Source organism: Peromyscus leucopus, chromosome 8b (assembly GCF_004664715.2).
Source record: "Peromyscus leucopus breed LL Stock chromosome 8b, UCI_PerLeu_2.1, whole genome shotgun sequence".
NCBI classification, from domain to species: domain Eukaryota; kingdom Metazoa; phylum Chordata; class Mammalia; order Rodentia; family Cricetidae; genus Peromyscus; species Peromyscus leucopus.
In genome coordinates, this window is record NC_051086.1 from 61,672,645 (window position 1) to 61,699,443 (window position 26,799).

The 26,799-nt window shown below is 52.3% G+C and overlaps 3 protein-coding genes across 3 annotated transcripts; all 3 read left to right on the forward strand.

Annotated features, from left to right (window-relative positions):
* The first annotated feature begins 346 nt into the window (after positions 1–346).
* On the forward strand, positions 347–4,023 carry Aldoc (aldolase, fructose-bisphosphate C). Its single transcript, XM_028866882.2, has 9 exons — positions 347–459; positions 1,718–1,841; positions 1,922–2,133; positions 2,218–2,272; positions 2,368–2,528; positions 2,651–2,734; positions 2,963–3,137; positions 3,241–3,440; positions 3,549–4,023. The coding sequence occupies exons 2-9, from the start codon at positions 1,730–1,732 to the stop codon at positions 3,639–3,641; spliced, it is 1,092 nt and encodes a 363-aa protein (XP_028722715.1). The 5' UTR covers positions 347–459; positions 1,718–1,729; the 3' UTR covers positions 3,642–4,023.
* A 1,723-nt stretch (positions 4,024–5,746) lies between these two features.
* Positions 5,747–19,061, forward strand: Pigs (phosphatidylinositol glycan anchor biosynthesis class S). The gene is made up of 12 exons (XM_028866883.2): positions 5,747–5,852; positions 6,076–6,215; positions 6,311–6,419; positions 9,819–9,908; positions 10,524–10,615; positions 11,222–11,429; positions 12,419–12,561; positions 13,406–13,520; positions 15,211–15,356; positions 16,151–16,251; positions 17,510–17,720; positions 18,012–19,061. The coding sequence occupies exons 1-12, from the start codon at positions 5,747–5,749 to the stop codon at positions 18,285–18,287; spliced, it is 1,737 nt and encodes a 578-aa protein (XP_028722716.2). The 3' UTR covers positions 18,288–19,061.
* A 686-nt stretch (positions 19,062–19,747) lies between these two features.
* Positions 19,748–25,699, forward strand: Unc119 (unc-119 lipid binding chaperone). Its single transcript, XM_028866884.2, has 5 exons — positions 19,748–20,081; positions 23,768–23,881; positions 24,333–24,435; positions 24,604–24,776; positions 25,039–25,699. The coding sequence occupies exons 1-5, from the start codon at positions 19,862–19,864 to the stop codon at positions 25,149–25,151; spliced, it is 723 nt and encodes a 240-aa protein (XP_028722717.1). The 5' UTR covers positions 19,748–19,861; the 3' UTR covers positions 25,152–25,699.
* Positions 25,700–26,799: the final 1,100 nt, after the last annotated feature.

The following is a 26,799-nucleotide window of genomic DNA, read 5'->3' on the forward strand; positions in this document are numbered from 1 at the left end:
TGGGGCACCCCGTTAGGTGGGCCTCTGCCCCACCTCCCACCTGCGGATTGTTTAGATGTCTCTTCTCCATACCAGGCTTAATCCCCAACGTTCAGCATAATGCCTTTCACAGCAAAAGATGGATTCGTGGCAGAGACAAACACAGGCCATCTCATTCCTCTAGGGTTCTGGTGGCAGGGCTCCATGATGTGGGAGGAGCATGGTCTTTACAACCTTGGGGACCCTGGCGAGGAGTCACTCCACCTCACTGCTCCACCTCTGAAGGCGTGGCCTTACCCCAGACCAGTCCTGGGGAGAGGGCGGGACTAGCACGGGGAGGTGTCTGCCCCGCCCCCAGGGAGTCACGTAGCTCTGCGGCATCCGCCGCCTTATTTACTCCAGCTTGGACTGAGCTCCTGTCTGTTGCTAACCAGACCCGAAGTGAGCTGTACCTGTGGCTCTTGCTGCTGACTGGTCCAGGTAAGGGCACCAGGCAAAGCGGAGATGCTCAGCATCCCTGTTTCCGTTCCTTGGCTCTTCCCCTGCTGTCCTTGCTCTGCTCCCTGGGTCCCTGGTGTACCTTTTCAACCCTAGCCTCGCATCCTCTGCTTTCTGTGTGCTTGAAACCCCCATGGCTCAGGAAAACCTTGCTTCCCCGCTTCCTCCTAGCAACTCAGGTTTTCGAGTTCCAAGTCTTACTCAGCCTCCAGGATTTTTTCACTGGGCTAGCCTCTCCCACCCAGGGCATTTTAATCTCAGTTCATTTCTGCTCCTTCTAGGTGGTCCCCAGGTCTAGGCTACAGGCCCAGGAAGAGCATCAGGACTGGTTAGCCAGCATCACCATCAAGGGTCCCACCTTCCAGGGCTCCTTCCTGTTTTTCTTGCCTCTCTTCCTCTTTTCCACACTCCATTCACTCAACCTTAATTCTTTGCCTCTGGATCCCCCACTAGGAGTTTGAGTTGTGGGGAGTCAAGCCTCCCTATTTCCTGTGCCTCCTGGCACACTGGGGAATGCTTCTGGGTACTGGAGATGACCTGCTGGTGTCCCTTTCCTGTCCTCTCATGTAAACCTAGCTAGCCTGTTGGCCCTCGTTCCTCCCATACTTGCGGCCCTCTGGGGCCAGTCTCCAACACAGGTATGGGAATAGACGGTAGCGTAGGCAGTCAGGTTTTCAGTATGGAAGAGAAGAGGTAATGGAAGGCTGGGGCTGTTATCTGTACCGCTGCTACTCCATGACCTGTCCCCTGCCTTCCTCTAGATGTGGGGAAGGATGATGTAGATTAAATGTCTCAGTCACAAATCTTGGAGAAAAGTGGTTTCCCCCCCCCCCGGGGGGGGGGCCTTTGGAAGAAAAGGAAAGGGAAGCAGAAAAAGGCAGGTCTTTTGTCTCCCTCAAGGGCCAGAGTCAGTGAAGGAAGAGTTGGCATTCTCAACTGGGCAGTGGTTTCCAGGAAGACCTATAGCTTCAGGGCTACCACCTCCCCGTCCCCCATCCTGCATCTCTCCTGGAGCTGGGAAGGGTGCCCATCAGGGACAAAAGGAGATGTGGGAACTAGGGCTCTAACCCTGTTAGCTGTCAAAGAGATTGGTGCCACTCTGATGCCCAGGACTCAGGCCAAGGACTGCTGTTCAGCTTCCAGCCCTGTGCTGGGAAGGGCACTTAGTCTGTTTGGTCAGGAGAGGAAGCCGAGGAGTTAGTTGTTGGAGTCTAGCGTTTCTCTCTCGTCTCCATTCCAGACAGCTGTCACCATGCCCCAGTCGTACCCAGCTCTTTCTGCTGAGCAGAAGAAGGAGCTGTCTGATATTGCCCTCCGGATCGTGGCCCCGGGCAAAGGCATTCTGGCTGCAGATGAGTCCGTAGGTAAGTGAGAGCCTGTGGGCAGGGTCGAGGAAAGGTTGCCAGCCAAAGAACAAGGCTGCCTTCCCTTTGCTTGCTTCTAGGCAGCATGGCCAAAAGGCTGAGCCAAATTGGGGTAGAGAATACTGAGGAGAATCGCCGGCTGTACCGCCAGGTCCTATTCAGCGCGGATGACCGTGTGAAAAAGTGTATCGGCGGCGTCATCTTCTTCCATGAGACGCTCTATCAGAAAGATGATAATGGGGTCCCCTTTGTCCGGACCATCCAGGATAAGGGCATTCTTGTAGGCATCAAGGTATATAGCCCCTGGCCCTGCCTGGAAACTGGTGTATGTAGGAGGGGTGGCAAGGCCAGCCCTCGACTTACCTTTTCTTTGCAGGTTGACAAGGGTGTAGTGCCTCTAGCTGGGACCGATGGGGAAACCACCACTCAAGGTATGTGGTGGGCAGGTGTGAAGTCCAAAAAGGCTTGACATGGTTGACACTGGCAAGATAGGGGCAGGGTGATGAAGCTGGTACTGTGTTTCCAGGACTGGATGGACTCTTGGAACGCTGTGCTCAGTATAAGAAGGATGGTGCCGATTTTGCCAAATGGCGCTGTGTACTGAAGATCAGTGATCGCACACCCTCAGCACTGGCCATTCTGGAGAATGCCAACGTGCTGGCCCGCTATGCCAGCATCTGCCAGCAGGTGTGGGCTGGGTGGGGTTTGGGTGGGTGGACGAATGGCCCATGCCTGGCGGAGGTATGCTTCCATGGCTTTCTCCCGTCCCATCTTCTGCTTCTCCCAGCTAACCCTGCTCTTGCTTGCAGAATGGCATCGTGCCTATTGTGGAGCCTGAGATCCTGCCTGACGGAGACCATGACCTCAAACGTTGCCAGTTTGTTACAGAGAAGGTAATGTTCAGCTGAGCTCAGGCATGTCAGGGACAGCCGTCAGGGGTGCCTGGACCCCGTTCCTGCATCTCAGATCCAGGCACACTCTCACTTAGGGCTCTTTGCTGACTCCAAAACAGGCTTCAGAGAATGAGCCTGTACATGCTGTGACCACCCACCCCTGGATGGGGAGAGCATAGCAGACTGAACAGTGGCCCCAGCCCTGCATAAACCTCCTCTGATTCCCAGGTCCTGGCTGCTGTGTACAAGGCCCTGAGTGATCATCATGTATATCTGGAAGGGACTCTGCTCAAGCCCAACATGGTGACCCCTGGCCATGCCTGTCCCATCAAGTATAGCCCAGAAGAGATCGCCATGGCTACCGTCACTGCCCTGCGTCGGACTGTGCCCCCCGCTGTCCCAGGTACAGAATTGCCCCTATTACTCCAGGTCTGACTTCCAGGTTTTTCTGTGGCACAGAAAAAGTGTAGGATGATCAGTCAGTGTGTCTTCTCCCTCTACTCCAGGAGTGACTTTCCTATCCGGGGGTCAGAGCGAAGAGGAGGCGTCCCTCAACCTCAATGCCATCAATCGCTGCCCGCTTCCCCGGCCCTGGGCCCTCACCTTCTCCTATGGACGTGCCCTGCAGGCATCGGCACTCAATGCCTGGAGAGGACAAAGGGACAATGCAGGGGCTGCGACTGAGGAGTTTATCAAACGGGCAGAGGTAGGGAGAGATGGTGTGTAGCACCCGGAGGTCCCAAACTGGGCAGGGTTCCGCACCTGTGGTCTGGCTCAGCCTGCTCACCTGTCCCCCCTCCATTCTCTTTTGCAGATGAACGGGCTGGCGGCCCAGGGCAGATACGAAGGCAGTGGAGATGGTGGAGCGGCAGCCCAGTCCCTCTACGTCGCCAACCACGCCTACTGAGGCGCACCTGCCCAGCCCACAGCCCTTGGCCTAGTCACGTGCACCCTGTAGTCACAGCCAGGGCCAAACAGCCACGCAGAGCAGAGATGTCTTCATCCAGCACCAACTCATCTTTTCCTCTCCTCTCTTTCTGTCTCGCATTGATGCACCCGAAACCATGGAATGGGAGGGCAGGGAGGCCCCCCCCCCAAGTCTGGGGGCAGGGGGACTTTTCTAGAAGTCAGAACAGAACGTGTGGGTCTTTCCCCTGGCTCCGTCACCCCTTACAGATTTCCCATGATGGTGTAGCTTGCCCTTAGGCTCTCTCTTGGGATCAGGGGGAAGTGCACCAGCCCTGACTCATGCCCCGAGTACACAGCAAATAAATGGGAGCAAAACACACTACTCTGTCTGTCTGTTGCACACATCAAAGTCCTGTCTCCCTGTGTGTGATCAGCCGATCCTATCTCAGTGCCCTCTGACTATGGTGGTGGAGCGGTGAGATCTGAGTTTTACTGGGCTCACTTGGTTCACCATCCCCGGTTCAGGCTCCTACCTGCTGATCTCCAAGGCTGGAGTGGAGCTGTAAGAGGGTGTAATGGGGACTACAAGTCTTCCAGGGACTGCCACATCAAAGGCACTGGACTGCAGCGCCAGCACGATGAGCAACAGAAGCAGATAACTCCTGAAACAGATTTTGTGCAGGACGCAAAGCAGGGAGTCAGCCAGATGAGCAGGGATGAGAGTGGACCAGTTCTCTCTCGTTTCAGCATTACTGATTCCTGCTGGGCCCGACACATTTAGGGAGAAATGTGCACTTGGGCACTTTCCAATAAGAAAACCTTCCAAGACCCTGGGCTGCCAGAGCTTGCCAAGGGCGATCGCCCACTTCCATGTAGAGAAGGGATTCATTTGAGAATCTGGGCAACGTTGGAACTGGTAGGGCTTTGTGCTGAATGCTGATCTCTGGGCTAGAGTGTGAGGTAGGGTGACACTAGACTGGCTGTGTCCTGTGAACTGGAGAAATCATTGCTGCTCTGCTTTGTGTGGCCTGACCTTATAACAAAAGAGCAGCTAACTCGGCAGTTTCTGTGATTCTGCCAGGCGGTGTTCCTCTAACCACTATGATCTGTACTAAGACAGCTCTGTAAAGTAGTGAATAGTCTTTCTCATAGGCAGAAGCAGGCTCAGAGAGCTGCTGTTCAGGTAATAAATGAAGCCAGGATGTAAACTAGAGTCATTAGAATATAGAATCTATGTTAAAGAAATTTCAATGAAGCATCCTGACTTTTCCAAATTGGAACCGATTTTTAAATTCTAGAAGCTGGATGTGGTGACCTGTGCCTATAGTCTCAGCTACTTGGGATGCTGAGACACTGGGGACAGGATCACTTTGTCCTTCTGGGTCATGTAGGGAAATCTGTCTCAAAACTAACTAAATCAATTAAAATTAATCCCAGAGTAGCCAATCATGCTAAAAAGTTATGGTTTTGAGCGCACATGGTGGTGGCGAACACCTTTAATCCCAGCACTCGGGAGGCAGAGCCAGGCAGATCTCTGTGAGTTCGAGGCCAGCCTGGTCTCCAAAGCGAGTTCCAGGAAAGGAGCAAAGCTACACAGAGAAACCCTGTCTCGAAAAACAAAAAACAAAAAACAGAAAACAAAAAACAAAAAAAAAAAAAAAAGTTACGGTTTTGTCAGTTTCGTCTTTAAGCTTTGAAGAGCCGGTGTCCTGAAGAGAGACCCTATGCTAGGGATGACATTAGAAAGCTTTTCGGGAGTCAAGCTCTTGATAAGCTTGGCTTCACTGAAATAAATATTCTCCTTCCGCTGGGGGTGGTGGTGCGGGGGTGCGGTGCATGTTCGTAATCCCCTGCACTGGAGAGGCTGAGGCGGGGGCTTGCCCAAAGTCGGAGGGCCAGCCTGGGCTACTTAGCGAGTCTTGCCTTCTCTCTGAGCTGGCGCTGTGGAGCTACGCAGTGCCAGGCGCGTTCCCGGGAAAGCGAGGATCAGATCAAGCGTCCTGCCCGGCGGATACCCGCTCACGGGCTCTGCCTGCGCACTCGTGTGCGTCTGCAGTGTCGCTCGCAATTGGCAGCGGTCGGGCACCGTGGTCCCGCCCCTTCATGCTGAGGTTTCCTATTGGAGGAAACTCACGAGGCCCCGCCCCTCGGCGACCTGGGCAGCCGGAAGCGAGTATGGCGGCCGCGGGGGCCGCGGCTACGGACCTAGGTTCGGTGGATTTCGGGTGGAGGGCGCGGCGCGGAGGTCTCGCGGGCGGAATGTGTGGGTGGGGCGCGAGAAACCAGACAGGTCCCTCCAGGCTGGGTTCGGGGGCACGCCACGCGGGAGCGGCTCGCACGGAGAGTCCTGGCAGCTCGCACTTGTCTGCGATCGCCGTGTGGCGGGCACGCACCCTGGTTCCCGAGCCTCAGTCCGCCCCTTGTGCCCTCAGAGGTGGTCCGGGGCAAGCGCTCCGCGCTGTTCTTCGCCGCGGTGGCCATCCTGCTGGGACTGCCGCTCTGGTGGAAGACCACGGAGACCTACCGAGCCCCGTTGCCTTACTCCGAGATCAGTGGGTTGAATGCCCTGCAGGTGAGACTTGAGTGAGGAAGACGAGGGTGGAGGGGGGCCGCCCACCGCAAAATGCAGACGTCGCTCAAGGCCCCCCAATGCCCTCCTCCGCGCAGCTCCGGCTCATGGTGCCAGTCACAGTTGTGTTTACTCGGGACTCTGTGCCCCTGGACGACCAGAAGCTTCCCTTCACCGTTGTGCATGAGAGAGAGATCCCTCTGAAATGTGAGTTCCCTTGAGAGAGGGCGTCAGGGCTGAGCCAGACCCAAAACTCAGAGCTGGATTCCACAGGAGGAGCGTGGGTGTGTCATAACTTACTTTAGAATGTTTTATTGCATTTAGTGTGTGTGTGTGTGTGTGTGTGTGTGTGTGTGTGTGTGTGTGTGTGTGTGTGTGTGTAGGTCAGAGGACAATATGTGGAAGTCATTTCTCCTTCCACCTCGTGGGTCCTGGGGAATCCAATTCAGGTCGTCAGGCTTGGCAGCAAATACCTTTACTCACTGAGCCATCTCCCTGCCCTCGGCCCCCTAAAAGATCTTTTTTTTGGAATGAACAACAGTGTGTTTATTTAGGAAGGGGAGAGATAGCCTTAAGTTCAGTGTCGTCATGGTAATTTAATTCATAAGGTAAGTTCTGCTACCGTATCAGTAGCAGTTGATACCCGTCAGTGTATAGAGAAAGCAGGATGTACCTGGAAGAACCCTGGAGTCTGGTTACACCGGCTCCTATCCAGACCCGTGTCATTCTAACCTCATGCATTTTGTTGTTAGGCACTTTGTTAGGTACCAAGAACTTGAGGATGAATAATAAATTGGTAATGTTTTCAAGACGTTTATCGTCACACCAGGGAGAGAGAAACAGGCAAAATGCTCCAAGGCTGGAGGTTTGGATTAGTGGTAGGGGCACAGGAGAGCCTGGATTCCCTCCTTACCCTGGATTCCCTCCTTACCTGCCAGAGAGGACACAAAGGTGGAGAGGGCTTTGATGGATAGCATTTTTTTTTCCTTGAGAGACGGGTTTCTCTGTGCAGCACTGGCTGTTCTAGAACTCACCCAGTAGACCAGGCTGGCCTCGATCTCACAGAGATCCGCCTGCCTCTGCCTCCCGAGTGCTGGGATCAAAGGCGTGCGCCACCACTGCCCGGCTTGAAGTTAGATTTTTAGGAACTGGACATATAGGGGTCAGATTAAATGGGCAGAGTGGAGAGCCTTCCAGACAGAAGGAATACTGTGAAGGGATAGGAAGATAACTGGTATCAGTCATGCTGTCTGCAGGAAGCCAGGCAGACAGCTGCACAATTTGCCTCATTTAATCCCAGCAGAATGATTCTCATTTTATAAATGAAGAAACCAGGATTTATAGGATTTGTCTTGCTCCAAATCACAAAGCTAGTAAACAAGAACTGGGATTAAATCCAGGTCTGATAGTTAGTGACACTCTTCCTGTCTTTCTCATGGAGGTATGAATGACTGAGTTGAGTAATCTGAACAGTTTTGCCTTGCTGAAATTCCAAGTAAAACATCAGGCATGGCTGGAGATACAGGCTGAACAGAGACCTTGAAGTACTGAGAGGCATGCACCACCACACGTGGCTGCAGGTTCAGTCTGTTAGGCAGAAGTCTTTACAGGAGCTGACAAGATCGCTCAGTGGGAAAAGGTGCCAGATCTCAGGAGGCAGAGCCAGGTGGATCTCTGAGTTCCAGGCCAACCTGGTCTACATTGCAAGTTTCAGGCTAGGCCAGGGCTCATAGTGAAACCTTGTCTCAACATAAAATGAAATGAAATGAAACATTAAAGACATCTAAATTACCTTAGTGTTCATTAAATCTCCAGGCTTCACTCACATAGTCCTATCCATAGTCCTATATTTAATGCTTTTACAAAAGTTATTTATAATTTTATTTTTTTCCTTCTAGTTCATTCCTGTTTATTGAGACAGGGTGTCCTTGTCTATCTCTAGCTGGCCTCAGACTTGTGGCCATTCTCCAGCCTCAGCCTCTTGAATGCAGGGATTACAAATATGTCTGCTGTTGGTGGCTTTAGTTCCCCTGTCATATTGAGTAACTCAGATGCCATTACTTGTGCAGCTGCTGGTTCGTGGATCATTTTGTGTGTGGTCATTCTGCTGAGCTGTTCCTAGCTCTAGTGGCTTTCAGATGGTTCTCTAAACACACACACACACACACACACACACACACACACACACACAAAAAAAAAAAAAAAAAAAACTTAAACATTTTTTAGATTTTACTTATTTTTATTTTATGTGTATGTATGTTTGCCTGACTGTAGTCTGTGTACCATGTGTATTCAGAGAACAGAAGAGGGAATCGTTCCCTGCAACTGGAGTACACACAGTGTGGGTGCTGACAGCTGAACCCTGGTTCTCTAGAAGCTGAGCCATCTCTCTAGCCACTGGCCATTTTTGTGTGTGTGAAAAATAATTATAGCACTTCAAAAATAGCTATTTTGTTTCTTTTAATGTGTGCGTGTGTGCGTGTGTGTGTGTGTGTGTGTGTGTGTTTGGCATGTGCATGCTTGTGTGTATGTGAGCATGTGAGCATGGATGTACATACAAACAGGGAAACCTAAGGCCAGTGTCTGGTGTCTTCCTCGGTTGTTTCCCACCTTCGTTTTTTGAAGAAGCATTACTCACTGAACCTTGAGTTATCTTAGAATCCCTAAATCTCCAAGCATTGCTCAGCAGACCTCTCCACATTGCCAGACCAGAAGCTTTTACCAAGGTCCTTTATCATTTTACTTCTGTCTTCTAGTTCACTTTGTTTTTGTGTTTCTTGAGGTAGTATCTCTCTGTGAAGCCCCATTTCAGCCTGGTTGGCTGGTCAGGAGTCCCCAGGACCTGCCTGTCCCCGCTCACCAGTACTAAAGTTGCAGGTGTGTGCTCCACAACCGGCTTTTATGTGGAAACTGGGGGTGTGAGCTCAGATCTTCATGCTCGTGCGGCACACTCTTCTTTTGCTTGTGCAGCACACTCTTCTTAGGCTTGTCCAACACAATCTTTTTGTTTGTTTGTTTGAAGACAAGGTTTCACTGTGTTAAAGGTGTGCGCCACCACCGCCCGTCTTGTACAGCACATTCTCTATGCTTGTGCAGCACACTCTTTATCCACTGAATCATCTCTGCAGTCCTCTTCTGAATTTTTTAGGTTTCATTTTCCTTTCTTATTACACTGGTCAGGACCGTCACAAAGGACAGTGCTGAGTAGCCCTGAGCGACGGAGGAGACGGCAGGCCTCCTTGCTTTAGCACTAACTTCCTGCGTTGTACCAGAGCTTTGGTTTTCATCAGGCTTATCGACTGGTTACTGTATGGTTTTTCTCCTCTCTCCAATCAATACAATGTACATTGATTCAACTCCCCCAGTGTGGAGATTTCTGGCAAGAGGACCAGTGAGCTCACAGTCAGAGGCAAGAGCTGGGGCAAAAGGGTGACGTGAACGTCATGTGTCTGCTGTCATCTTTGCAGAAATGATTGGAGTGGCTGTCACTGTGTGGTACATGTACATTTTCTTTCTCTGAAGAGCCATCCTGATGTCGTTAATGCTGGAGGTGCCCAGCTGGCAGGTAGCTGAGGTCTAATGTCCTTCACGTGTTCTTCGTTCCAGACAAAATGAAAATCAAGTGCCGATTCCAGAAGGCCTACCGGAGAGCTCTGGACCACGAGGAGGAGGCACTGTCGCTGGGCAGTGTATATGGTATGACCGCTTTGATGAGTGGTTCTCTTTTTCCTTCTGCTCTCCTGCGCTGCCTAGTCTTATGTCAACATGACACAAGATAGAGTAACCTTATAGTAGGGAATCTCAGTTGAGAAAACGCCTCCATAAAATCCAGCTGTAGGGCACTTTCTTACTTAGTGATTGGTGGGGAGGGCCCAGCCCATTGTGGGTGGTGCTAGCCCTGGGCCAGTGATCCCGGGTCTATAAGAAAGGCTGAGCCAGCCGTGATGAGCAAGCCAGTAAGCAGCCCTCCTCCAAGGCCTCTGCATCGGCTCCTGTCTCCAGGTTCCTGCCCTGGCTTCCCTCAGGGATGGACCTGGAAGAATAAGCTGAAACAAACCCTCTCCTCCTCCGGTTGCTTTGGTCATGGTGTTCCATCACAGCAGTAGTGACCCTGACTAGGACATCTAAGTGTGATTTCCATGCTGTGTCTTCACTTCCCAAGCTTCTCTGAGAAAGCTGGGAATGAGATGCCTTGGGGTTCAGCCCGGTCCCTCTGTGGGCTGAAAGCTGGACTGGGTGGCTCAAACACCCTGGGGTCCTGGGGAAGCTGTAATAATGTCACCTCTGACGGGTCACGACTGTTATCCCCAGAGGCAGAAGCCATGTTAGCTGAGCCGGAGAAGCAAGCAGAGGGCTCCCTGACTGTGTACATCATCTCCGAACACTCTTCCCTGCTTCCCCAGGTAGGCTGAGAAGAGCTCATCCTCTCCCAGGCCACCTTCTTGTAGGGCTGCTCCTGCCTGTAACTCTCACATGCTGTAGGAAGTTCCACAGTTTACAATAAACATGCTAGTGCAATTATTCACTTATATCAGTTTGGGTCTTTTTAAGCCCGAGACTGGTGTGTGGTTAAAGTGGTAGTGATTAATTTGTTTGTTTTTTTTTTTTTTTTAGTTGATAGAATCTCATGTAGCAGGGCCGGAAGGCTGACCTCAGTTTGTAGCCAAGGATGGCCTTGAATTTCCTGTCCTCTACCTACCTCCCAAGTGGTAGAATTAATTACAGGCATGCACCACTATGCCTGTGTGTAGAGTCCCAAGGCTTGAACCCAGGGCTTCCTGATACCCTGATACCTCCAGTTCAAATTTCTTTTCTTTTTCTTTCTTTCTTTCTTTTTTTTTTTTTGGAAACAGAGTCTCTCTGTGATGTAGCCCAGGCTATCCTGGAACTCATTCTGTGGACCAAGCTGGCTTTCTCACAAAGGGGGGGGGGTTGTGTGGCTTGAGGAAGTGCCTTTGTGCTTTCTCCTCACTGGGCCGTGGTCTTCCATCCCTCCATACCCTGCACAGGACATGATGAGCTACATTGGACCCGAGAGGACAGCGGTTGTACGGGGGATAATGCACCGGGAAGCCTTCAACATCATTGGCCGCCGCATAATCCAAGTAGCCCAGGCCATGTCTTTGACAGAGGATGTGCTCGCCGCAGCTCTGGCTGACCACCTCCCCGAGGACAAGTGGAGCTCTGATAAGAGGAGGCCTCTCAAGTCCAGCTTGGGTAGGGCTCTGGGCTTCGTTACAGACAGGGAGAAGAAACGAGTCAGGTGGATGGAACAGCGGGAAACCTGTGCAAGCTGCTTATGCCTGTCTTTTCTGGGCCCCATTTTCAAAAAGATTTTTTAGATTTATTTACTTTATGTCAATGAGTGTTTTGTCTGCATGTATATATGTTATGGTGTGGACGCTTGGAGGTCAGAGAGGGTGTCAGGTCCTCTGGAACTGGAGTTAAGATGGTTGTGAGCCACCCTGTGGGTGCCAGGAATTGAACCTGGGTCTTCTGCAAGAGCAATGGTACTTTAAAGCTCTGAGCCCTTTCTCCAGTTTTTTCTTTCTTAAGACTTATTTATTTATTATGTATACAGTGTTTCTGTCTGCATGTATGCCTGTGGGCCAGAAGAGGGCACCAGATCTCATTACAGATGGGTATCAGCTGCTATGTGGTTGCTGGGAATTGAACTCAGGACCTCTGGAAGAGCAGCCAGTGCTCTTAACCTCTGAGCCATCTCTCCAGCCCCTTTTTCTTTTTCTTTCTTTTTTTTTTTGGAAACAGCTCTAGCTGTCCTGGAACTCACTCTGTAGACCAGGCTGTCCTCACACTTACGGAAATCCTCCTGCCTCTGCTTCTGCCTTTGTAGTGCTGTGATTAAAGGCAGGAGCCACCATGTTTGGCTTCTCCATTTCTTTTTTTCTTTTTTTTTCTTCTTCCGAGACAGGGTCTCTCTGTGTAGTCCTGGTTGTCTTGAAACTCTCTGTAGACCAGGCTGGCCTTGAACTCACAGAGTTCTCTGCCTCCCGAATGCTGGGACTAAAGGTGTGCGCTACTACTACCCAGCCCATTTTTTTCCTTAAAGCACTCGGTAGTGTTCCTTACCTCACCTCTGTCCTCTCTGGTTCTTCCTGGCACCCTTTCCCATCCAGATGAGGTGGGCTAGAGGCTGCCTCCTTTTCCTGGGTGTCCTCTGAATTCCATGACTCCTCTTTCTGTAGGCTACGAGATCACTTTCAGCTTACTCAACCCAGACCCCAAGTCCCATGATGTCCACTGGGACATCGAGGGGGCTGTCCAGCGCTATGTGCAGCCTTTCCTGAGTGCCCTCCGCGCCGCTGGCAATTTCTCTGTGGACTCTCAGGTAAGACCCGGAGTGAGTTCAGGAATTTCTTTCAAAGTCTGTACACATGTAGTGTTTACACGTCTGCTCTTCCATCTCTTATGGCATGCTGGTTTGCTGGCGTAGCTATGTGCAGGGCAGTGTCATGTGAGCAGGTGCAGGTGTGTAGCTTGTGGGCATCAGTGTGTGTGTGTGTGTGTGTGTGTGCACCTGTTTGATCTCCATCAGCCCATTGATCCCTTGAGGGCAGGTGCCGGTGTCCTTTCTTCCTTGGTGTCTGGTTCAAGGAGTCCAGTCAGAGAGGCTTAACAAAGCAGCTTCCTTAGGACTCTGGAACTTCTTCAGCAGTTGCACCCAGATAGGAAAGCCGTCAGCCGCTCTTCAGGAATTTATTTAAAAAAGCTTTCTGAAATATGTGCACACTGTAACAATAAAGCCATAAAGAATGCTGCCTGCTTTCTGTATCACATCCTGTCCTTGTAGGGGAAATGTGGGGGGACTGTTTATCAAGTTCTGCTGGTGGGAGTGGTTACCTCGGAATAGCATGCTTGATTGGTCTTGTGAACCAATGCTTTTTCTTTTTTCTTTTTTTTTTTTAATGCTTTTTCTTCATTTTCCTCTTTGGCTGTTTGGAAACCTAGTGAAATATGTGGTTTTCTAAGTATGTGTTTAGTATGTTAACTTTATCTTGATTTTGTTATTTTCTTCCATACACCTATTTTCTCTGAGCCCTGACTTGGTCTTGTATATTTTGCCTTGTCCTGAATGTATTTTTACAAGTTACCTCAACCCTTTTCTTAGAGAAGGTAGACTCTAAATTCATGAACAGAGAAGAGAAATGGCCTGTTCTGTCTTTTCACCACAGATCCTTTATTATGCCATGCTGGGAGTGAACCCCCGCTTTGACCCAGCCTCATCTAGCTACTACTTAGCCATGCACAGCCTCCCCCACGTCATCAACCCGGTGGAGTCCCGGCTGGGTGAGTGCTTGACGAGGCTTTCCACCAGGCCACAGAGAACACTGTAGGCATGGCCTGGGGTTGGAGGTGGGCTGTGGTCGAATTGGTCTTTTTGGATTGGCAAGATTTAGTCTCTCTCTCTCTCTCTCTCTCTCTCTCTCTCTCTCTCTCTCTCTCTCTCTCTCTCTCTGTCTCATCTGTCTGTCTCTGTCTTTGTCTCTGTCTGTCTGTCTCTGTCTTTGTCTTTGTCTGTCTCTGTCTCTCACATCCTCTCATCTTACCCTTTCATTGTTTGAGGCAGAGTTCATGTACCTCAGAAAGGTAGAAGTCTTGGTTTTGTTTTGTTGAGACAGGGTCTTATCCTAGGCTGGCTTCATGCTCACTGTGTAGCCAAGAGAGCCGTGAACTGCTTCCACCTCCCCAAGTGCTGAGATTATAGGCATGTGCCACCATACCCAGCTTTTAAAAAGAACAACACTAATTTTTCTTCTCTCAGTTCTGGGGATTGAACTCAGGGGTCTTGTGTTTACCAGGCACATGCTCTACAATTGAGCTGCATCTCCAGCCTTTGAAAGCAGAATTTGGGGTTTCTTTTCTTCTTTTAAAATGAATTATTTATTTTTATTTCATGTGCATTGGTGTTTTGCCTGCATGCATGTCTGTATGAGGGTGTCAGACCTCTTGGAACTGGAGTTACGGACAGTTGTGGGAACTAAATCAGGTTCTCTGGAAGAACAGCCAGTACTCTTACCTGCTGAGACACCTCTCCAGTGCCTTGGTTTTTCTTGTAACCTTTCTTTCTGTATTTGGTGGCTGTTGAGGGGTCTGTTGTGATATGCATGTGGAGGTCAGAGTACGCTTGTGAGAGCTCATCTTCTTTCCATTATGTAGGTCCCGGGGATTAGATTCAGGTCACCAGATATGGTGGCAAGCACCTTTACCCACCGGGCCATCTCACCAGCCCAAAGCAGAATTTGAATGCACAGTCGTATTCATTGAATTAGGGGAACCTTGAAGCTAGGATTGTAATCCTTTGTCTGGAGGGAAGGAGCCCTGGGGAGTGTGGTGAAGAACTGATACAGGCAGACCGGAGTTAAGTGCATTGTTAAGTATGGACAAGGATTTCAAGAGGGCTGGCACGTGTCCTCTGCAAATTCCTCTTTCCTTCGTTACTTCGTGCATTCTACAACATTAGCAAAGGACGCTCTGTGGCAGTGTGAGGACGGAGACAGAAAGGCTGTTAGGGCAGAGGGGACGCCCTGACAAAGGAAAGTAAGAGCAGAGAGACCGAGGGAGCTTGGGGTAGTTTAGGAAGCTGAAATGGAAGTGGAGACCACAGATGAGGCCGGGAAGGCCGGCGCCCGACCATTAAGACTGTGCTGAGGAATCTGAGCTTTAGCCTGCTGTGAAGGTCTTTGAGGGACAGCAGAGAGCTGCCAGGAGACCAGCCTAGAACCAGGTAGGGTTGAGGTTCCTCTTTGCAGTGAGGAGGAGGGTGGGCTCTCAGAGGGCAGAAAACCAGGGACATCTGGGGGTCAAGGACTCTGTCCCATCCACGTGGTACATGTAGAAGAGTTGGGAGGAGTCGAGAGTGCCCTAGTGAGTGTCATTTGGGGGAACCTAGTCCGACCAGCCAGGGAGAGGCGGACCCTGGGACTCTGACCCAGGAGTCACGTGTTTGGGTGTCCTAACTCCTCTGTCTGTCCCCCAGGATCCAGCGCTGCCTCTCTGTACCCTGTGCTCAACTTCCTGCTCTACGTGCCTGAGCTCGCACACTCCCCTCTGTACATTCAGGACAAGGACGGGGCTCCGGTGGCCACCAATGCCTTCCACAGTCCCCGCTGGGGTGGCATTATGGTAAGAATCACCCTGTTCAGACCCCAGAGTCCACATTTTCTTTCCAGGGAACTCCCATCAGCCTGTCTCTGGGGCAGTGGGTGGGCCCCTGAGGGGAGGAGCATGTGCAAGTGAGGTGTGCCAGCGAGGTGACAGGGCCGTGCTTGAGCCCCTCCTCTGCCAGCCCAGCTGTTTCTTTGGTCAGTGCTTTTTTTTTTTTTTTTTTTTAAATGAGTTCATGTACTTTATTTTTTATTTTTTTAAGATTTATTTATTTATTATGTATACAGCATGTATGACTGCAGGCCAGAAGAGGGCACCAGATCTCATTACAGATGGTTGTGAGCCACTATGTGGTTGCTGGGAATTGAACTCAGGACCTCTGGAAGAGCAGCCAGTGCTCTTAACCTCTGAGCCATCTCTCCAGCCCTGGTCAGTGCTTTTTGTACTCACCAGTTTGCGCTGGAGGCTAGTCTGTGTCCATCTTAGCTCTTGGCTTCCGTGGGGGAGTCCTGCAGTGGTGAGACCCTCCTCTCCTCTGTCCTCTGGTCCAAGATAACTGTTTTGAATCTCACAGGACCTTTGAGGGGTCAATTAGAATAATGTACTTGAAGCTTCTTTAGTACTTAAGTACATGGATACTCAAATTTTTTTTTTTTTTTTAAAGTAGGGGAAAGGGTTGCTGTGACCCTGAGAGGTATAGCCTGTGGATAGCAGAAGCCATATCTTCCTTTTCTTTTAATGGCCTCTGACTACTAAGCAGAAATGTGCACGGTCCTGTGTGGTATTAAGGTAATTTCATTCCCCATTTTCAGATATACAACGTCGACCCCCAAATCTATAATGCCTCCGATCTGCCAGTGAGAGTTGAGGTGGACATGGTGCAGGTGATGCAGGTGTTCCTGGCTCAGCTGAGGTGAGGCCCGCCCTGCGTGATCCCTTTGGGGCTGTGCCCACCGACCCTGTGGATACAGGCGGGTGGCAGAGCAGAATGCACTCTCCCCTGGTGGAGGGCTGTGGAGGGCTGTGGCTGTGCCTAGAGCCCCAGCGAGACCAGGGAAAGTTTCCAGATGGTCCTTCTCCTAAGGAGGGCAGGCAGCTGGCAAACCTTGCCTTCAGAAAAATAGAAGCCAGCTTTCCAGCTGTGATTAGGGGTGTGTAAGAAAACAACTGTTGCTGGGGCATGATGGTGGCGCACGCCTTTAATCCCAGCGGATCTTTGTGAGTTCGAGGCCAGCCTGGTCTACAGAGTGAGTTCCAGGACAGCCAGGACTGTTACACAGAGAAACCCTGTCTCGAGGGGGAAAAAAAAAAGAAAGAAAAAGAATAAGAAAAAGTGAGATAGAAAGTAACTGTTTTGTTTTTGTTTTCTTTTGAGACAAGGTCTCATAATTTTTAAATTTTTTATTTAATTTTTTACTTTATGTGTATGGATGTTTTGCCTGCATGTATGCCTCATGCCCACAGAGGCCAGAAGAGGGCACTGGATCTCCTGGAACTGGAGTTACAAATGGTTGTAAGCCATCAGGTGGTGCTGGAAATCAAACCCAGCTGCTCCTCTGGAAGAGCAGCCAGTGCTCTTAACCACTGAGCCATCTCTCCAGCCCCTTGTTTTGTTTTTCTTTCTTTCATTTTTTTTTTTTTTTTTTTTTTTTTTTTTTTTTTTTTTTTTTTTTTTTTTTTTTTTTTTTTTTTTTTTTTTTTGTTAAAGAAAATAGCTACTTATGTTTTGTTAACCCATGAATTGAGGGCAGTCATCTGACACTCTACATTGAAGATGCTGAAGTGGCTTCTGGGTAATTAGGACTGTATTCTGGTAATTAGCAGCACCTCAAGGCATACACATCTTGTCAAAGGTGGGCCTGCCATCCCTGTCCCACGGAGTCCATTTGCTCAGAGAAAGGTTACAGAGAGGGAACCAAACTAAGCTGGGGCTAAAGAACCGTTTAAACCACAGCACGGTTTCCAGACAAGATCTTGGAACTCCAGGGTGGAAATGGAGATACTTGGTCGAGGCGGGGTTTGGAAATCTGGGTTGTCTGCTGCCGCTTCTCATTCCTCCACCTCTGTGGTCCTCCGTAAAACCGGTGCCTGGCTAGGACAGAGACGATGGGAATTTTAGCATTGGCACCCCTGTGCACAGCAACTCTGGTCTCCCGGTACCATTTCCACAGGCTTCTCTTTGGGATCGCTCAGCCCCAGGTGCCTCCAAAATGCCTGCTTTCAGGACCAAAGAGTGAAGGACTCATGACCTGGGAGCTGGACCGATTGCTCTGGGCTCGGTCGGTGGAGAACCTGGCCACAGCCACCACCACCCTCACCTCCCTGTCTCAGCTTCTGGGCAAGATCAGCAACATTGTCATCAAGGATGATGTGGCATCTGAGGTAAATGGGCCGGGAAAGGATGGGCCAGTGAGCATGCCATCCGTAAATAAATACCTCAAGCTTCCTCTGGAAGCCATGCCAGCTCCCCAGTTGGAGTCGAGGTGGGAACAAACGGAAGTTTCTAGCTGACCCTCAGAAAATAAACAACAGCCCGTTTTGACTAACTTCCACATAGCTTGGGTGGACTCCAGGAAACTTCCCCTGGGAGACGGAGGGTGCCGAAAGGCCAGCACTCTTCCCCTGCCCCGTGCCTAGGACATACTGGTGACTGCCATCCCTTCACCTTCCTAGGTATATAGGGCTGTGGCTGCGGTCCAGAAGGCAGCGGAGGAGCTAGCCCTTGGGCACCTGTCAGCCGCCTTTGTGGCCAGCCAGGAAGCCGTGACATCTTCGGAGCGTGCCTTTTTTGATCCCTCGCTCCTCCACCTCTTGTATTTCCCTGATGACCAGAAGTTTGCTATCTATATCCCACTTTTCCTGCCTATGGCTGTGCCCATCCTCCTGTCTCTGGTCAAGATCTTTCTGGAAACTCACAAGTCCTGGAAAAAGCCTGAGAAGATAGACTGAGCCGGGTGGCATGTCAGAGGAAGCCTTCCTGTCTGGCCAAGCTGGGGTGTTGGGCTGAGAGGCCAAAGCGAGCGAGGTCCTATGGTTTGTCTTCATTCTTTGTTGGCTCTCTACCAACCAGAGGATGCCACTCCACGGTGGGCTCGCCTTCCTTTCCCTTCCCATCCCACTAATCTGGTCCTCCACCACACCTAGCAGCCTAGGAGGACACATTTTCTGGATCTCCTCATCTGGCTTGAACTTAAAGGCCTTTGCCTGTCTACTCCTGGGCAGGGGTACCTTGTTCTCCCAGCCTGTCAGCACAGCATACTTCTGTACTGAGAGGCGGATTGAGGGGAAATCCTTGGGTTGAATTATAGCCCCCTCCTCTCCACTTCTAAGATCTTCTCCCTCCTTCCTCTCCTTCCTGACTGGTGTCACCCATTGGGTACAGCCTAGCCTGGTCTAGGAGGCAGCCGCTTAGGACCTGTTTCTGCCTTGTGGCTTAGGTTCCCCTCTGCCCTTCCAGAGAGGCAGTGTGGTACAGGAGGAAACGTTTCTGACTTGGAATCCAACAGGCCTGAGTCAGACCCCTGCTGCACTTACGGACTGGAGAGCTCCAGATAAGCTGCTCTTCTCTCTGAGCCTCAGGTTTTCATCTGTCGGAAAGCACTGATGACGTCACTCTCAGAAGGGGGTTGGATTAAGTGTGATAAGCGTGTAAAAGTGTTCTGTATATCGGGCTCTTTAAAAATATATTAGGCTGTTAATAAACATTGGTTGAATATGAGTTGATACAACGTGTCATAACTCACTCGTGTGAGAAGTAGTCTGATCTGCTCTGAGCTCACAGGTCTTCCACGTCCCACCTGGCCATGTGTCTGCCCTCCCTGACCCACTGTCCTGTACAGTCTGGACGCCTGGGCTGTGGTGTCTGCCTAAAGCTGTGAATATCTGCTTCTGCTTTTTAGCAGGAATTCTAGGGGGATAGCTTGAGTCAGTGACAGCCCTGGAATATTAACTCTTTAAGTTCAACAAAGGGAAATAGTGGGTACTGGCTGCCAGGAGCACTGTGCTGGTGCTGGGCTGTTACAGAGAACAGAGTAGAGAGTATGGCTGCTGTCATAGAGCTGACCTTTGAGGAACAAAGGTCAGGGAACAAATACAAATAATTTCGCCTAATGCATTGGGAAAAAAAAAAAAACTGGCTAGCTGGTAATTGAGAGGAAGTACTTTAGAACTGGGTGGGTGTGGGAGGTTGAGACTTGAGCTGGAGTCAGGACGAAGCTATCAGGGAAAGACCTTGAGGTTGGAACCCACAGAGAGAGGAGAGGTCTTCAGTATCCCTTACATTGTCCAGAAGAACCGTGAAGTTCAAGAGGACCCAGAGGATCCTGGCTCTACCAGGGGAGATGCCAGACGGTGGGCGGGGCATGCGTGACGCGCCCCCTGTGGGCGTGGCCAAGGCGGGACGGCACCTGGGGCCCGGCCGGGGGTGGGGCGGCGGACGCTCCCCCTTCCCCTGGCTCCAGCCAGCGCAGGCAGCGGCGGCGGCGGCGGTGGCAGCAGGCGAGGATCCGCGGCCCCGCGAGGCCATGAAGGTGAAGAAGGGCGGCGGCGGCACCGGACCGGGGGCGGAGCCCGCTCCAGGGGCCTCGAACCGGAGTGTGGAGCCCACGCGGGAGCGGCGGGCGGAATCCGAGTCCGGGTCCGAGTCCGAGCCAGAGCCAGGCCCCGGGCCCAGGCTGGGGCCGCTGCAGGGCAAGCAACCCATCGGGCCGGACGACGTGCTAGGGCTGCAGCGGATTACGGGCGGTGAGCACCGGCAAGGGAGCGCCTCCGGCGGGCTGGAGGGAGAGCGCGGGAGGGGGCCCACGAGGCTCAGAGTCCGGCCCCCGCTCTCACCCCTCCCCCACGCAGCGCCCCTCCTCTGTGTCCCCTTACTTTCCCTCTGCCTCCAAGCCTGCGATTTTGTTCTTTGCCTTGGTCCCTTGATGCGCCCCATCCTCTCCTTGTAATAGGGCTTATTTTCTCCTCACTCCTTCCTTTTCAAGGGGCCCACCCCTTTTCCCATGGTGGAGGTGGGGCAGCGGCTGCATTTGTAACCCTTTCCCCTGTGGAGTCGTCGGGACCCTTTGAAGCTGGTCACACAGGGGAGTGAGTGTGCCTGACTTGCAGTCCGCCCTCAGCACTTACCCTCCGCCTCGGTGGAGGCGAGGAAGACCCTCAGGCTCCCTGGCTCTTACTGCCCTCACCCTGCTTCCCCATTAGGGCTAGGGCCATACTCTTGCCGAGAAGGTTTATAGGTCAGGCTGCTTCAGTATGTTGGCTGTGGGCTGTGTCATGGAAGCGAGCGTGTGACCCCAAGCCTGGACTGGCTGGTCCTTGTTTGTTTTTTTTTTTTTTTTAACCAGGCTCTGTCATCAAAGAAAGCCTAGTCTCCACTGGAACTATTTCCAAGCCTTGCTGCCTGGATTAGGGACCCAGTTTTGCCTCATAATTGGTTGTGTGACCTTGGGAATGTAATTTCATTTCCAGGGGCATGGTTTTTTCATCTGTAAAATGGGAACAGTGTTAACCTCCCTCAAGGTTATTGTGAAATAAAGCCCGTCTTCTGATTTTGGACAATGCTTGGCATGCCGTGCTTGCTCTGTCAACGGGGCTCTTTATCAGCAGTCCTGGAGGCTACACAGGACTTGGTTCAGAGCAGCTGCGCACAGGCAGATAAGTGAGCATGCAGGGCAAAGGCAGACATCACTACAGATGGTGAGCAAGGACTAGAGAGTCTTCTGGCAGAAGGTTGGTTGAGCCTCGAGGAATGGAAGGTATTTGGAGAGAGAATGGCATGCTGCCTTGGAATGAGTGGGTCACCAGCAACCTGCTCTGGCTCCCTTTGTGAACCTGCAGACCCTTTCTATGGGATGGACACAGGTGCCGGAGCGGACCTAAACCCTGGAGCTGCAGGAGCAGCCGAGCGGAGGGCTCCCAGGCAGCTGTGAAGGGGACCAGGATGGCAGGCCTGAGCTTGTGCATCTGGGTCCCTAGGGGCCTCCCCCCTCCTTTCAGAGCTGGGCGGCAGCAGCAGCATTCTTGGCTAGACCTCCAGAGCGGTGCTCCCTTGGCCAAGCAGGCATCCGTGGAGGGAGGGGCCTGGACCAGGCTGGTGTTGAAGCCAGTGGGCTGCATTTTGTAACAGCAGCCCTTCCAGTTCAGCTTAGCCCTCTGGGTGGAAGGCAGGACCACCTCCTGCCTCACTCCTGGATAACTGAAGGCATGTTTTGCAACTAAGGAAGCCTCCAGGTGAAGTCACAGCATGTGCCTCCCAGTCTGGAGGGAGTTCATAGCCTGTAGAGGTTGAGCAAGGGCAAGCACCTTGTGAGAAGCCCTTTCCTGTGTGGGATTTGACAATAGGGTTCCAGGCCTCTCCACGGTGCCTGCCGTCTTCTGACCCTAATCACACAGGCCTGAGGTTTGTTCTTCCTGGATTACCAGGCCCTGAATCCAGCTTAGGGAGCTATTTGTGGCTCCAGCAGGAGAGCACTTGGGTTCTGAGCCGTTATTCGGGCCTGACCTTGGGTCTTAGGCTTCGTTTGACTTGGCAGAGGGGAGGGACTGGCTGGAGTGTCCTGAGCCCTAGGCAGCCCCTGACCCTCACGCCCTGTAAGGGCAGAGGGGCTGACAGATTGAGTTTGCAGTGTAAGAGACTGAGGTCTGGGTGTGAGAAGTTGTTCCCAGTGAGAGGAGAGGTTCCCAGGCTGGGCACAGGGTGAGAAGGGAGGCTTTTCCTGGGAGTTGGGCAACTGGGATCCCGCGTCCACTTCTGCCCCCTCCTCCCTTTGCTCGCCAACACCTTTCTATAGCTTTGTGTCAGAGCTTACTGAGCTGTGGTGGACAGGACAGGACCTCAGGACCCTCTCTAAAATTTTATATCGTTTCTGCCAAGCTCTAAGGTGCTAGAGGGCTGTCAGGAGGGCTTCCTGGAGGAGGCAGGCTTGGGGAGGAGACAGACCTAGGGAAGAGAGAATGACTTTGTATTCACTTCCTCTTCCAACCACAGAGGAATAGGAGGTGGCCCAGGGGCCTAGAGGGTGACTTCCGGGCCTCTGTGGGTCAGCGGGAGGATGTGGTACTTTGAAGGTTGATATCACCCAAGCCTCCCTAGCATTTTTCTGCTCCTTCCTATTTTCTTGCCGGGGCCTCCCCTAGGACTTGCAGCTGCTGCTGATAGAACAGTAAGTTGCATGAAGCGGGAAGAGCAGGAGTTCAAGGCCAGCCTCTGCCACATAGTGGGTTTGAGGTTAGCCCAGGCTGCATGAGGCCCTGACTTAAAACCAGCAACAACAGCCGGGCAGTGGTGGCGCACGCCTTTAATCCCAGCACTCAGGAGGCAGAGGCAGGCGGATCTCTGTGAGTTCGAGGCCAGCCTGGGCTACCAAGTGAGCTCCAGGAAAGGCGCAAAGCTACACAGAGAAACCCTGTCTCGAAAAAACAAAAAAAAAAAAAAGCAAAAAAAAAAAAAAAAAAAAAAAAACCAGCAACAACAAAGAGTGGTTAGGGTCACACCATGAACTCCCTAGGCGGTGCCTGGTTCCCCTGGTTTCCTTCTGAGCCCAGGACTCTCCTCCTTGCCTCATCCATGCCCTGCTGCACCTGCCACGCTATTTCCTGGCTTAGCCTGTGCTCTTCTCTGAGAGCCCTTTCTCCCTGACGGTGGCTCTGGGCCAAGGCTGGGAAGATGACCTCTAAGGGCTCCCTCTGCTTGCTAAGACTTCCTCCCGTTGGGAGATCAGCAGAGGATCTGTTGAGCAAAGCCAGCCTCTTCATCCCCCAGAAGCCTGGGCTCCCAGCTTGAGTCAGCAGAGATCCCATAAGCTGCTTAAGGGACCTGGGCTCACCTAAGCTGCTTATGGGACGGGGTGGGGGTAGGGGTGGGTGGGAACCAGGGGCAAGAGAACAGGGAAGGGGGACCAACCTGTCCCCAAAACGAGGACCCGTGCAAGGGGAAATCCCCTCAAGATCAGCCGCGCCTGGTGCATCTGTATGTCAGGCACAGGGTGTGTAATGGGGTGGGGCACACTTTGAGGAAGAACCGTAACAGCCTTCCTTCTGCATGCTGCCTTTGGAGTGAGGTCCCCCTTCAGGCTGGAAGCTTCTATTACACAGGAGGCCTAGCTGTCCAAAGGATGCATGCCAATTTGGCAGCGTGGAGGTTGAAATAAGGGTCCCTCCAACTAGAGGGTGGAACCAGGAAAGATATGGTGGAGGTGACCTCCCTTGCCTGAGCCTGTGAGGCCACTAGGATGAGGCTGTTAATCCCTGACTGTGTCCTCAAAACAGAATCCTGTCCGCTGCTGTGTGGGGACTTCTCTCAGATAGGGTCACAGTTTTCTTTTTGGAGGGCAGTGGCCAGAGGGACAGAGTGCGCCTTAGGGTCCCACAGAAACTGAATTGACAGTGGGCATTTGGGGGTCCCTGTTTGCTCAGCTGTCTGTCTCCCCTAGACTACCTGTGCTCCCCCGAGGAAAATATCTACAAGATTGACTTCGTCAGGTTCAAGATCCGGGACATGGACTCGGGCACTGTCCTCTTTGAAATCAAGAAACCCCCTATCTCAGGTGGGTATGGTAGGTGGGTCACTGACTGTAGAGTGGGATCCCTAGGTTCCTTGAGCCACAGGAGGGTCAGAGCAGGGTCCAGGCTTGAACCCCAGCATACTCAGGTGTCTCTAGGCAGTGAGGCTTCTTTTTCTGCCGCTGTTTCTCAGGGTGGACATCTTGGGAGCACAGTCCTGTTTAGTACTGGCCAGCCTGCCCTCTGCTGGCCTCCCTGGAAACTGCAGCCCCAAAGACCTCCCATGATCCTATGCATAATCCTCTGGCTCTGAGAACCCCTGAAAATTGGTGGTGACTCGTTGACCAAGAGCCCCCTGGGGACCACCATTTAGCAAAAGTGTACCAGAGACTTCTGGAGAGTTTGGAAAAGTTCAATCAGAGGCCCTCGGGGGAGGGTGGAGGAGGCAAGGGCCCCAGCCTGAAGCCCGCTGAGCCCAGCTGGGGTACATTGCAGAACGGTTGCCCATCAACCGGCGGGACCTGGACCCCAATGCCGGGCGCTTTGTTCGCTACCAGTTCACACCTGCCTTCCTCCGCCTGAGGCAGGTGGGAGCCACGTGAGTCACGGGGCTGGGGTGAGGGCTGGGGGTGGGGGGTGAGCGCCAGGGTGGGAACAGCCTTTCCAGAACCTCTCACTGGTGGTCTGCCTGGAGCCTGGTCCCTTGGCCGGCTGGCCGGCTGGCATGGAGGCTACTCTCAGCCCCTGCCCCCTTCTCTTAACTCAGGGTGGAGTTCACAGTGGGAGACAAGCCGGTCAACAACTTCCGCATGATCGAGAGGCACTACTTCCGGAACCAGCTCCTGAAAAGCTTTGACTTCCACTTCGGCTTCTGCATCCCCAGCAGCAAGAACACCTGTGAGCACATCTATGACTTCCCGCCTCTCTCTGAGGAGCTAAGTGAGTGGAGATGTGTAGAGCCCGAGCGTGGGGTGGGGTGGGGTGGGAGGGTCGCACCTGTACATCTGACCCCTTTTCACCCATCCTGGGTCACTTCTCTACCCAGTACCACCCCCACGCCACCAGGAGGGAAGCAGGCTCAGAGAAACTGAGAATCTCAGAAGTGGTTCATCTGTCCCTGCCTCCCCCTATCCCAGTCCTGAAGTCCTTAGTGGCATGGCTCAGGTTCCTGACCTTTGTCCTGGCTGGGCCTCTCTTGCAGTCAGCGAGATGATTCGTCACCCGTATGAGACACAGTCTGACAGCTTCTACTTCGTGGATGACCGGCTGGTGATGCACAATAAAGCAGACTATTCCTACAGCGGGACGCCCTGACCCCCCACCCCCACCCAGTGCCCCTGCCTCTGAGGCTGTGGCCAAGTCCCTGTGCTGTGACCTCTCCAATGTCATCTCAGCTTGGGGACGGCTCCAGTGGCTCTGGACCCTGAGTCAGTGTTGGGAGGAAGGGTGCCCAGCATCCCTAGGCCAAGCCTCTGAAACTCATGGGCCTGTCATCACCTGGGGAAGGGCAGTCGGGGAGACTGTTTGCCCTCGTGTTCAGGAAGGCCTCCTGGAAGCAGAGGACTTCTGGACACCTCACCCGGCCCACTGGGCCTGAGTTTCAGAATAGTGTTCTCTTCTTGAGGCTGTGACTAGATCAGGTTAGGGATCCATTCCCTGTCCCCCGCCTGCCACTTCGGGCTATTTATAGTTGTCAGTTCATAGATGAAAAGCCACAGTGGGTACCCTGGTCTCAGCCCTGGCCCTCCTCCCTCAGGGGCCAAGACACTGCCCAAGGTGTGAGAGGGGCGGGTCCTGATTACAGCCTGTGGTAGGACCTGGACAAACTGTAAATAGTTTTCAATAAACCTCCTTTTCTGTTCTTGGGTGTGGCCAGCCTGTGTGTCTATAGGGAAAGGGGAGGATGGAGGGAGCTAGTCACATTTTATCATGACAGAAGTACACGCGCGCAAATCAGCTTAAAAGAGGCAAGGTTTACTTTAGTTCGGAGCTTTCAGTCCATGGCCCCATCATGTGGGCCTGTGGTGAGGCAGAGGGATGATAGAGAAGGTGTTCTGGGACAGAATTGTTCACCTGGTGGCAGAAACAGAGAGAGTAAGAGCAAGAGGAAGGTGCCAAGAACAAGACTCTCTGCAAAGATTGCATCTGTCTCCCCATCTAGGCCCTCATGGTCATCTCAATATTGCCACTAGCTGGGACTAAGGTTTTGACATGAACCTTCAGGGAAATGCCTCATATTCGACCATTTCTTCATAGCAAGAGAGGACGCCCTTCCACGCCCCGGTGCCCTCTGGCCAGTGGGTTTTCCTGGCCTCAGATTCTTAGCATCTAAGTCAGCATTTAGGACATGGCACAAGCTAGGACTCCTCCTATGATGGAGACCCAGGGTCTGGGAGGGGAAGCTTTGGCATAAAGGTAGAGTGGGCAGAGCAGGGGCTGGAGGGAAGACTATCGACTCAGGATGGGGAAGGAAAAGTTCAGGGAGGTGGCTTTGTTTTTCACTTCCTCTGACCCCCAGAGGCCACACTTAAGTGTGCTTTTGGCCCCTATCAGAGAAGGGCAGGACTTTGCCTAGGCCTCAAGCCATCTCCCTGCCCTCAGAGTCTTGCAACACCCCTAGCCTGGCGAGTCCTGTGCATAATACTTCCGTTAGCCTCTGACCCTTCCCGGGCCCCTCTTCTGGTGGAGGGAACTCAAGAACTGAAGAAGGAGGGGGCCTAGCCTAGGGTTCACGCCCTGATGTTGCAGGTCCTGTTTTCCACAGATCTAACACCAGCCTACCATCCAGGCTGAGTAACCCCAGCCCCGGGAGACCCCGAATGCCTGGCTCCTGCTGGCTCTGGGGAGCTCTGACAGCCAGGATCTCTCCTGAACTTTGGAATTCTATATGTATGTATATATATATTCATGTGTAGGTGGGGTGCAGGTCTGTAGAGGACAGAGGTCAACACTTTAGGTCTTC